At 41.4% G+C, this 12878-nt stretch overlaps 1 protein-coding gene across 1 annotated transcript; it reads left to right on the forward strand.

The window, feature by feature from the left end:
• Window positions 1–569: 569 nt before the first annotated feature.
• Window positions 570–2632, forward strand: LOC126335619 (uncharacterized protein DDB_G0281497-like). The gene has a single exon (XM_049999073.1). The coding sequence runs from the start codon at window positions 598–600 to the stop codon at window positions 1513–1515; it is 918 nt and encodes a 305-aa protein (XP_049855030.1). The 5' UTR covers window positions 570–597; the 3' UTR covers window positions 1516–2632.
• The last annotated feature ends 10246 nt before the right edge of the window (window positions 2633–12878 follow it).

A 12878-nucleotide genomic window follows, 5' to 3' on the forward strand; every position in this document is an offset into this window, starting at 1 on the left:
GGGCATATCATTTAAATAAATAAAGAACAGGAGTCGCCCCAACACTGATCCTTGGGGCACCGCCCCCCCCCCCCCCCCCCCCCGCTCTTCCCCCACTTGACCCCACATCACAGCCATCCTGAACACTGTGAATGATGACTGTTTGCTGTCTGTTGCTAATGTAAGAGGTGAACCAATCGAGAGCTACTCCCCACCGGCGTTAAAATAATTTCCGAAGGTTTGTGTAAGGTCAAGTTGCGAGCGATGCATTAACGAAACATTCCCCAGGCTTCGCCGGCGGAACGTATCGCCGGGCGGCGTATGGCACGCAGTAGCGGGCAGGTAGGCGCCGGGGAGCGCTCGCAGATGATGAGCGCTCGGTGGGGGGAGGCAGAAGTGGAGCGACAGAGAGAGAGAAGAGATGGATGCAGGGTGGTGGCTGCTGTGGGCGCTCCCCGCCCAGCGCGAGATGAAGGAAAACCTCTGGAAGGCTGTCCTTGGGTCACGTGACCGGGCCGCAGCAGCCTGGCGGAGGAGCGGCGCGCCGTCAGTACGGCAGCGCACCGCGTGCCCGCCGCTCTCCTCGCGCAGTGCCGCTGCGGACCCCGCGCCGGTAGCATGTCTTCCGCGGTCTACATCGGCAGCCACTGCTCGTCGGCCGCGGCCGACGGCGCGTCTGACGGCTACCACAGCCCCGTGTCCAGTCCGGACAGTCTGTACGCGTCTTCGTTCACTTCGACGCCCAGCCCCACCTGCGTCAACAACCCCGTCACCACGTACCCGTTCGTGTCGGGAAAATTTCAGCAAGGAGGCGGAAACGTCGGAGCGGAGGACTCCAGTTACTGTCACCGAAGCTGTACAGGCGGAGACAATGGCGTCGGTCTGCTGTCTAACTTCCAAGACGACGGTTTCTGGCAGTACCCGTTGTACGGAAGCGACGGAGACTTCAACGAGCGGTTGGAAGAGTATCACGACGACTTTTTCGACAACCACCGCAACAACCCCAGTCAGTACCCCCAGCACAATCAGTCGCACCGTAGCAGTCATTGCGCTGAAAATAATAACCAGTACCATCACCAGAACGTTCAGCACCATCATAGTCACCAGCAATCAGCGCCCATACCTCCGACTCCAGCTGTCACGCAAAAGTTCGACGATGCGGCCAAGCAGGGAGTGTCACTGACGCAATACCCCGCGGCCCAGTACAGCATCAGCACCAAAAGGTCCGCGTCTCTGCAAAAGACGCCTGTCAGTCAAACCCAACACCACAACCAGCACAGTCATCACAACCACCACCACCACCACCACCACAGTCACCACCACCACGGTCCTACGGGACTTGAGATAATGCGGAAACGGCGGCTTGCAGCGAACGCCAGGGAGCGCCGCCGGATGAACAGCCTCAACGACGCCTTCGACCGTCTGCGCGATGTTGTTCCGTCGCTAGGCAACGACCGGAAGCTGTCCAAGTTCGAGACGCTGCAGATGGCGCAGACGTACATCGCGGCGCTCTACGAGTTGCTGCAGCGCGAGTGAAGAGCAGCGTCGCGGCTGAGTGCATAGCTACCACGCGTTGACGTAGCCAGCGTTACCGACAACGTGGGTACGGAGCTCTCGCATCGGTGCAATACATCGTAGCGCCCGCTGCCTGTGCTCGTCCTGTGACCGTTCCTAACTGGTAACTGTTACTCCTGTAATACAGTGGATTTACTTTGTGTTTTCTCCGCAGTAAGTGACAACAAGTACTGCTTTTAGTTTTGTAAGAAAGTAGTCCAGGAAAAGCTACGGAAGTCAGTGCAATGTGAGTTTCCACTTTTTTTCTGTTCATGTATTTTGGTATTTATGAGTGATACCTGCTGTCGGAAAACGATAGAAATGGGAAAGCATAAACATTACTGTAATTCTTTGCGACATTTCGAACATCCCATGTAGTTTGAAAATCATCATTGAAAAGTTTATGTAAGTAGACACAGTTCGTAAACATATCTACTTCCGTAGATATTACGAAACCATCATCTAAAATCCGAGTTTTCGAAGAAAAGTAACTTCCTCCACTTTAATCAATAAAATAACACCTATTATTTTTCAAAATATTTGCATTTACATTCGACATTAGTTAACGATTTCGAATATTTTCTACACATACAGTAATAGCACGTTGATCTTTAAATTTGTTGTCAAAATTCAGAAATGTCTTCAGTCCTTTGCTACAGATTTCTATTCCTGTCTTTTTAAATTTTGTTAGTGAATAAATGCACAGCTTGTCTCATGAGTTTTTTAATGGCGGAACTGCCAAACGATTTTATACACATGCCATATTTTTCAAAAGTAAAAATAATGAAAGTTATTTAATCATAAAGCATAACTTTTTCTTACTATTTTCACCCAGAATAAAATCGTCGTGTTAAAAGTAATTGCTGAGATTATGGTTGTGATAGTTAATAATAATGATCTATTTGTTCCTGTTTAATATTTATACACTGAGAATTAAAATATTTTTTTATTGATGTGCTCAAGACGTAATTACGAATGCTACATAGTTGTTGGATTTTTGAAAACAGGACTGTATTGTGCTCAATGTTAGACGTCAGTCGGAAGTCCGTTTTCATGTAAACTACTGTAAATATGTGTAAATTACTTTATAGATGTGAGATTACCACTACAAAACGTTGTTTTGAAATAAATGTTTTGCATCATGTAACAATTTTCCATCAATTATCCTCCCTCCCCATCCATCTCACAATTTGAAATATATAAACTGATGATTAATGTTTTATAAAACTGAGTTCATGTGGTGTACTACAGTGGCGGTTCTAAATGTCTACTTTATTGGGCAAACAGCGTCTTTGTTTTTGCGCAGAGTGAATTTAGTTCAAATCAGTGTGTCAAATATTTATGTTTTTGCTGTGGTACCGTATGTCTTGGCTTTGAATTACAATTAGCAGATATTTGTGTTACTAGAACTTGCTACGGTGTTGAGTTACTACTGGCGCAGTTTCACTTTATTGGGTAACCCCACAGCTATAATTTTACTGTCTAGGAATACTTAATCTACCAGGTTCGTCGGTATCCTGCCGTTCCGGTAACTGAAAACCTGAATTTCGCACCACCGCGGCACAAGACCGCCAATAATTATTGACGTACGTCAGACGTCGAGAAGAGGGATATAATTGACGTGATACATGTTAAGCAGCTCCAGCCCGGTCTCGTTACGAGGTCGGACGTTTAGTTCCGAAGAACGGTGATAATTACACTTTACGTCCCGCACTGCCCTCTCGCTGAGCGGTAATTACCAGCGTTTAACGCGTGGGCTAGTTTTTACCTTTAAATTTAACTCTGAGAGAGAGGAAAAGAGGACTTTTAGTGCATTGCAACAGAAATTGATTGGAGGGCTTTGCTCTTTGATAAGCTTGCTACCACGTGCGGCGCCTACTTATGTTAACAATTGTGAGATTTTCTTCTCCTTCCTTTTTTGTTCACCATTCTTCAAAAGGTTTAGACCGTTCTCCATATCGGTTTCTTGTCTATTAATCATTTTATTTTGACATTTTACCTACAATTTTGATAATTTGTTTGCATCTTTTCCAGCTACTGAAGATTTGTTCTTTCATGTTACTTCTTGTCGCCATAAAACTGTTCTTGAAAAACTGGGTAGATATTTCATCAATCTCCTCTTTTTTCTGGTTAAAGTCTATTGCAAGTATTTTCATCCTTGTGTACTTGAGACAACCAACATTTTAGATAATCTGTTTTGTGTGTCCTAATAATCGTCTAGGAATCCTTCTTTCCATTGCTGATTCCTGTGCCACTTTAACTACTCCTTGCTGTCCTCGTAGATGTATCACTAACCTGTCATTTATTCTCAAAAGTGTTAGCCTGGAATTTAATTCTCTGCTGTTTTTTTCATATTTTTGATTTTTACTTCGTATGTGCATTGTATTTCTAATAGCCTGCTGTACCGTAAAATTACAAATTTAGCCACTTGCTTTCACGCCACTTTCTCCGTGATTCATTTTCCACTTCCGTAAAAATTTTCTTTTCCAAAGTAGAGATTCGCGAATTTCAACCTTATAATCCTTGTGAACAGTCTTCAGTCAACCTCTTCTACCACTATTATATTACTAGTTTTGATGTACAGCATTCGCTGTTCTGGTGTCTCCTGTTCATCACCACTTTTATCTCAGCTCTGTTTATCCTTAACCCATTTCAAATCAGTAGTTCTTACTTGCGAACAAAGGTAATGGGTATTCTCGAACCAAGAACAGTGACAACTCAAAAATTTGATGGTTGAGGAAACTCGGCTTAAAGAATTAATTCTACAAAACTTGTGTTGAAATATTATATGCTTCCATTAAATTTCAGTTAAGCATTGTTGGCAGTTATTGCATTAAATTTTTCATGCTCGTGGGGACATTTCACATGTAGTTTTCAGTGACGGTGTGTGATTAGATACTTTCTTTCACTTCGTTCACTGTTTCTTCAATTCGTTAGTTAAGCAGTACTGTGAATAAACTGAAAATATGCCTTATACTCATGTTAACACAAACATCTCATTTGGATGCTTAACATTTAATGTTTCATTTTTATTATTTCCACTTGGTGTTAGCAAATATTCAGCCTCGTTTTTCTCAGTATTCTGATTACTTGACTCCTTCTTTCATTGTTGAAAGATTCCTGTAATTCCAGAGTTTTTCTGTATTCGTCGTTCCATTACTAAGCGCAAGCTGAGATACCGTGCGTTTTAGGTCCGCACTACATGATTCAGCTGTTCTCTTCCGCCAGCCCACAGATGGGCACATTATCCCTTGACTTCACCCACCCCCGCTCTGGTGCTCCGTGTGTGTGTGTGTGTGTGTGTGTGTGTGTGTGTGTGTGTGTGTGTGTGTTCGTGTTCCTGCACGCGCGCTCACAGAGTGTTGATGCTAGTTGCCAATTTAAATTCCTCTGAACCGAGTTCGGCGAAGTACATGGGCCAATTACGGTCTAGTCGTCAAGCGCAAATCACTATTTTTATTCTCGTTTTAATAAATAAGGCGTTTAACGTCTGTTGCACTCTCATACACTGCAGAGTCTGATACTTACGCTTATGTACGTGTGCTAGCACGCCTCTTCCTCCCCCTCTCCCCTCTCTCTCTCGCACTCTCTCTCAATACCTGTGCGTGTGTGTGGCGCGAGAAAGGTTAAGTGGCCGTTAGCGTCTGCTCGTTTGTCGGCGGCGATATGCGATGTTCGGTGTTCACGTAGGCGGTGTTGGATTGGAAACTCGTGCACAAGGTGAGTTGCCGTATAGTTCCTTTCTGCTTCACTTTCCAGATAGCCATCTCAGCATCACTACAGACTTTGTACATCAGGTTTCACCGAAACACATTTTCTGTACTCTAACCTTTTACGTGTGTGTGTGTGTGTGTGTCTACGGTGCCAGGAGACATGCCATATACGTAATACAGAAAGAAAAAACTGTAAAGATTGCATTAGAAAGACCGTAACACAAACACGTCTGAGACATTAGCGGTCTGATGAAATTTATCTCACGAGTAGTCAGATACATCCATAAATCCATAGCTTAATTTGAAGCAGATCTCGCCCTCGAATGAAATGTTGCTATCAGTTACTGCCGCTTCATTCAACAGTTTAACAGCTGCTTTGCTCTCAGAATTCAATGTGTGTGAACAGTGCATGTTCATTACTCTGCTATCGACGTAAAACCTGTTAATTTTCGAAAACATAAGTGACATTTATAACACAAGTAAACTGCAAAAAGTAATATCTTGCAGGTACTTCACGGATTTCCCTTACATCAGTATGGCACTGTGATGTGCTCGTCATTTTGAGATGAAGGTAACGAAATGATCTACAACACAACAGCAAAGCGACATCGCAATATATTGTGAAAGCAGTTTCGTGATGAGTAACAGCAAAACAAGTTTTCTATTATTTGATTGTCTTCATGTGACTTCTAGCTTGGTTCGATCTTTCAGTATAATTAGTAATTAATGTGTGGTAGTATAGAACTGTAGATGAAATCGAAGCACATGACAGCTGCACCCATAATATAATAATGCACTGTGAAAACTGATGAAGACGTATCGTTACATATTAAAAAAATTGTGCAATACATATACTATACCATAATATAGTATAGGTAACCAATGGCTACATTAAAACAGCTGGCCGGGGTGGCTGAGCGGTTCTAGGCGCTTCAGTCCTGAACCGCGCGACCGCTACGGTCGCAGGTTCGAATCCTGCCTAAGGCATGGATGTGTGATGAACTTGTGTTAGTTAGGTTTAAGTTGTCCTAAGTCTAGGGAACTGATGACCTCAGATGTTAAGTCCCATAGAGCTTAGAGCCATTTTTTGTAAAGAAAAAGTAAGTAACTACCCGTAGTAAGTAAGCAGAGGTATGCTGAATTATTCAAACAATGTTTTAAATCTTAATCTAGGTGACAGAAAGACACCAGAAGCTTTTGCAAAATGTTCCTAAGCAAAGACAAGATGTTATCTTCTGATTACTGATGTTTGCTCCTCCGTCTCTTTCTCTCTCTCTATAGCCGCCCTTCTAGCTACGGGTTATGGTGACTGACTAATGCGCATGCCGAGGCATTAAGAGAGCAGTTTCCTTTCGCGTAGCATGAGTGAGACAAGACCCAGCGTGCAGTAAACATAATTGCAGGGTAGCTTTAATTGCTGTTTGCAATTAGAAACGTCGTAGAGGCCATGTTTTGTCTACTCTGTCATGGCTGTTTGTGAATATATATCAGAGCATTTGTTCCTGTGGAACGACTATAAGTATGTTTATACATTTGATATTAATTCAGTTTTTTTAGAGGTAGGTTTTAGCTCGCTATTTCCTTCGCATACGCATGTCACGTAAACACACAAACACACACACATACACACGCGCACACACACACACACACACACACACACACACACACACACACACTCTCTCTCTCTCTCTCTCTCTCTCTCTCTCTCTCTCTCTCTCTCACTCACACACACACACACACACACACACACACACACACACACACACACACACACACGCAGTGTGTGTATGTATATGTCACATGTATTTCGTCCATAGCTCCAGCGGATTTCGCCCAGAAGTTTCATATGAATTCTAAGAAGACTTGTAATGCTACCAGTAACTAATCGGTAATTGTTAGAAAGAGTTACCAACCGGTGGTTTTCGGAATTTTCTACATATCATCCCTTCTCATTTTCACCCCCAACGGTAGTAGGAACACCTTACCCCAAACAGTTTTTTTAAGCAAATAATGGCTCATATATACAAAGTGTAAATTTTAAGTTGACAAACCAGAATTACTCGAAAAATAAGCTTCACACGAAAAAATGTGTAGAATTCAAAGTTGATTATTTTCGAGGGGACACATATGTGGGTGCTAAAATTAACCCCCTGGGGGTGGAGCGGGGGGGGGGGGGGGGATTTCAAATTTCAAATGGGGACCATATTCTTTATTACAGAATCAGAGTCTACATAAAAAAAACCACGAACATTTTGTCTCAAACATATGTTTTGATTCTTAGTAGTTGGCACTCTAATTCAAGAAAATCCATGTTCTCTTTTTTGTGTGGAAAATGCTTACGGATAATAAAAAATACTTATTTACTTCGTAAATTTTGATTCGCTAAAACTAAAACTCTCCCTCTCTCCCCATAGGGTGGGATTTCAGATTGAGGGATTAGAGTTTTACAAATGTTGACCCAAATATTTGGGTCAAACCCCATCGAAAATAATCAACTTTGGATTCTACACATTTTTCGTGTGAAGCTATTTTACGAGTTATTGTGTCGGTCAACTTAAAATTTACACCCTGTATACCAGGTTTTGTTGAAATTGCTCCAGACGTTCTCCAACCACGCTTTATGTCACCATTTTCAACCCAAACCCTCAGCGACAGGGGTCTCTTACTGCCATGGTAAATTTTTCCAGATAGCAGTGAGACGTGTGCTGGTTTTTTTACAAATTCCGGCAGGCGTTGCAGAGATACGCCGGTATGTTACCGTCTTAGCAACCTCCATCCCCCTACCTCCAACTCTAGACTGTCACCAACAAGTCTAGCGACCACCAAAACTGCGGATTTGCTACCAATATCTATGATTATCGAATATTTTTACATATCTCGTCTTCCATGCCCACCATAATTCCTAGGCATGGTTGGGGTGTATCATCCCCACAATATTTTTATATAAATAATTGTACAAATATGAGCCATGCAGATACAAAATTTGATTGGAATTGTTCCACACGTTTCTAGGTTAGGCTTCTACGTCATACGCTTTTCTACCAATTCCTATCGGTGGCAGATGGCTCTTACCCCCACAGAAACCTCCGCGGGCGTGCGTACAAGAAATCACCAAAGCTTCGTCTTAATCGGATGAAAAGTGCAGGAACCTTGAAAAGACGAAAAAAAATATCACATATTCATTTGTAAATATTAGGTTACTTCCCAACTTGATAGTTCTGTATAAAATATAAAGATCTACGACTTACAAAGATAGCCTTCTGCAGTTCTTGTGTGAACGGCAAAGATAAGGAACTGTTTATCTTTGGTAATGCAAGATTTAGTTCGTGCACACTTGCTACATTTGCCTGCTTAGAAACGTGAATCAGTAGTCGTAAACCGTAATAGATTGCTGGAGGGTGAGCAACTGTAAGTACGAGTTCTGGAGTGGGCAACAGCGAAGAGAAACAAGGGAATATATATATATATATATATATATATATATATATATTGCTCAGCAGTTTTATCACAAAAAGAGGTGCCCACCTGTTTCGCTTGCGACAACGATTACACCTGTAAGAGGATTCTCTCGCACTGCGGCGCGTGTGTATGCAAAACGCGGTCGTGTTTCTCCGCTAGACAAATAAACGACAAGCGCCGCTTTGCTGCGTAGCGCAAGTAGCGGGCCGCGCTTCGACAAGTGGGACGGAGAGATTTTTCCACTGCTGTTGGAGGAACCACGCGAATATAAGCATTGCTCTACAGCCATTTCAGCGTCCTAGAGTGATAGTGATTTCTAAAATTTTTTGTGTATAGAACCGTGAAACTTTTGGCTGAACGATGCCGTCTTCGTTTCGCTTCCCGCATACATGCTTTGTGTACTTCCTACACATTATTTTCACAGTTATGAGTACTACACATTAAGTCAGTGACCGTCAATGTGAAGAGGCGCAATCTAATTTCTGTCCTCTTTTTCCAGTTTTCAGCACAATGACCACCGATCCACAGTCTTTTAGGGAACGGTTTCTCAGACTGGGCTTGGTGCCCGTCTTGTAAACGGAATTCTTTTATTGTACTATTCAGTCTCGGTCCACAAAAATTGTGTCGTAACCGGTATTTTCACGAGAAATGTAATGTATTCAGTGTATGTAATTTATGTAATAGATCGTCGGCTGATGTTTTGCTAAGAGGTCTAAACAGGCTTTGACACGGTTTTTCTGATCCGAGGTGGAAAAATACAATGAAGAATTTAGTTTTTCCATAGATTTCCTTATTCACCTATTCTGCCAGACTTTGACTGTACATTTCACGCTTAAAATCTTTTCGCATCACTAAATTAAATCGGTTTCTATTTCTTCTATGACTTTTTTTTGTGTACAATTCCCATAACATACACTGTTACGAAATTTTAATTTACGGCGGCAACACATTTCAGTGGAAGAAAAATCTCTTTTCTAGTATACTGTTCTGCCCATCACACCTCTTTTGTTTCCAAATAGATTATAATCCCAGACGACAAATCCGTTTCATTATTTCCGTTGTTCCTTTCTCAGTTCGGATATTTTGGCATGATACTATTTTTCTGTCTGCTACTTCATGTTAGTCTTGAACTTTTCCTTAACGATCCCCAAGTCCTTATCGCTGTCCATTTAATAGCTTTTTATATATCTTCGGTATCAAGAATCAATAAAAATTAGCATTTTCTATACCAACTATAATTAAGTTCCATCATTGAGTTTTTAACACTTAATTAGAGTGAATTAGAGATATTATGAAAAGCTTTCTCACTCCCTTGAGGCCAGAGTGACTTTCTTCGCTTTCTGAATTCACTATTACCACTCTTTTTGTCAACACGGATCCATAATTTCTGGAATAAGATGTACATTTAGAGTTTTGTTACAGTATTGAAGATGATAAAGCGAAAGTGGGTTTAGGACTCATTGGATTATGTAATACTGAAAATAGTCCAAACCTACAACAGTGCGGTGGTTCTGGTAGAATAGATGACCGTTAGCTTGAAACATGGTTATCGAGTTTGATAAAGTTTATAGTATGATCTAGATTAAAGTCCAGTTTCAAAGTATATTTTTTTGTGCACGCATGCGATTCTTTAGCTTTTGGTGCAGCAGGAGTTTGCGCTAAAGATAGAAGAATGTACCAAGTATTGTTTTCTTCACTCTCTACAGCCATTTTGCTAGATACCGTCTTATAACGAGCAACATATTTTTCACGCATATTACTTAAAACGTAAAATCTAAAGTAAACAGCAGAACACTGAAAATAGTGTCCTCTCTAATCTTCCCTTCAGTTGTAAGGTACCTAACGACTTTCACAAAATTTATTTCAGAACTCTGCCTACGAATGTAGATGGCAACTGGCTACAAGTGATGTCTTCGTGTAGCGGTTTCAAGACTGAAGGGACAACAAATATTTCCGTTCGAAAGAAAAAAAGAAAAAACTATCGTGTGCTGGTTACTTTCCAGTTGCTGTCTTGTTCTTCATAGTACGTTCCACAAATACGTATTGTTCTTAAGCCTCGCACTCTTCTTCTATTGTTCAGTACCACTCAACACTTTTTGGTTCAGCTTCCTCTTGTTGTCCTAGTTTTTCTCAACATTGTTCTTACCTGAATAGGTCGGTATTTATATAGTATAGCCTTGTGACAAAACAAATGCTTCCTTTCGACTTCCAATTCTTCAAAACCACTACTTCTTTTGCCCGTCGAGCACTTAGGCAATATACTGAAAGTGAACTGCAATTTCTGTTACTGGCAGTGACAGACCGGACGAAATAGCGCGGAAATGAAAGTTGGTGGTCGGTAAAGCGTGTGCACTGCTTGCGAGCACGTGCTCTCTCTCTGGGCACCTAGCGAGAGCCGCATGTGGGATCCCATCTTGCGTCTCCGCTAGAGCTTTCCTTCCAGCATAGATCTAAAATACAACGACAAGAAGCTGACGTAGTTAATGTCTTGGAATTACAACAAATTTAATTTGGAGGAGCATACCTGCTGAAGCACCTGAACAAATCTTTGTCATGCAGATGTCGTCAGACGCAGGTGATATAAAAAAATAAAAAGCTAGCGTATTTCGCTTCTTTTTATTCCATATCATGTTCTTGTTGCACTCTTCAGGCTGAAGACCGGTTTAATGCAGCTCTCCACGCTAGACCATTATGTGCAAGCCTCTTTATCTTCATATACCTACTGGAACCCACATCCGTTTGAACCTATTTGTTGTACTCGTCTCTCGGCCCCTCCACCCCAGCAATTTTTAACCCCCCCCCCTCCCGCCCACTCGTACATACATACACACACACACACACACACACACACACACACACACACACACATACACACACACACACACACACAACACACACACATTTACTTCCATTACCTACGGTGGCATATTCGAATCCTGCTTCCGGCACGGATGTGTGTGATGTCTTTAGGTTAGTTAGGTTTAAGTAGTTCTAAGTTCCAGGGGACCTCAGAAGTTAAGTCCCAAAGTGCTCATAGCCATTTGAACCATTTTTTTTGGTAATGGTTCACGACCGAAATTAGCTAACAGCACGATATTAATAAAGCACAATACAGCCTACAACGTACAATGTATTCTTTTATAAAAAATGTAGTTGCTGGTGAAATTCGATTTAGAAGGAGCCTAAAGGATTCATTAGTTGCCAAGTCTTTCTACACCACTGACGAATTTGTAAGTAGAACCAAGTGATGTATCTATCATTAGTGATATCAGTGAATGTGAAGCTTATATAAAATATGACACCTGCACATCTTCCCTGCAGTTATGCGATTAATGTAAATAAACCTTATAAATTATTTTCTGCTTAACAGGACTGTTTAAACAGTAGCCTTAGACCAGTCTTATGCACCTCAGTGTACATACATTATTATATGTTCGTGATAAGTTTGTTATTATCTCTTAAAGAAAAATATATTTCAGGTTTTCACTCAGTACCTGTGGAACGAACACCAGCACATATCATTTCTAGTAAATATTTATTATGTGTTCTTGTTTTGTGACTTGCTATACATCCTTGAGGATCCCCTCAGTATGTATTTATGGAATAAAACGTCCATGTGATTTAATATAATCTGAATTTAATTTTTGGTAAAGGCTAGTAAGATAGCTTTCTCGGAGAAATGTAAGCAATGTAAACAGGAAAAGTAATTGTAACACGATGGGCGCCTACGCTTACCCTTACGTTACAGAACAAAACAGTGACTACTTGACAACTATAGCAAGGCCTGAGTGAACAGCGAAATTCCACGTAGAGAGCAAGCATAGGCAATGAAAGTCTGTGCCAGCTGTAACGCTGTTCTCATGCTCTCAATTTGTCTTAGGTATAAGCGTGACTTATACAGAGATAAATAAAAGCGTTTCGGTTAATATTGCCTCATTTATGATTTTCGTCTGTAAGAGCTTTTAAAAGTGTACCGCGGAGAGATAAACAGCTTTTCTTTGTCACTAAGTAATTTGTTTATTGGTATTCTTAGCCGATGCAGTCTCCCTAAATTTCCTTTTCTCAGAACTCGTTATATCAGAGAATATCTGTTGTGCACACCTACAAATTCTTCTTATATCTGCCACTACCATTATTGTTATTAATATCACAGATATTGTTATTACAATATAT

The sequence above is a fragment of the Schistocerca gregaria genome, chromosome 2 (genome assembly GCF_023897955.1).
Source record: "Schistocerca gregaria isolate iqSchGreg1 chromosome 2, iqSchGreg1.2, whole genome shotgun sequence".
NCBI classification, from domain to species: domain Eukaryota; kingdom Metazoa; phylum Arthropoda; class Insecta; order Orthoptera; family Acrididae; genus Schistocerca; species Schistocerca gregaria.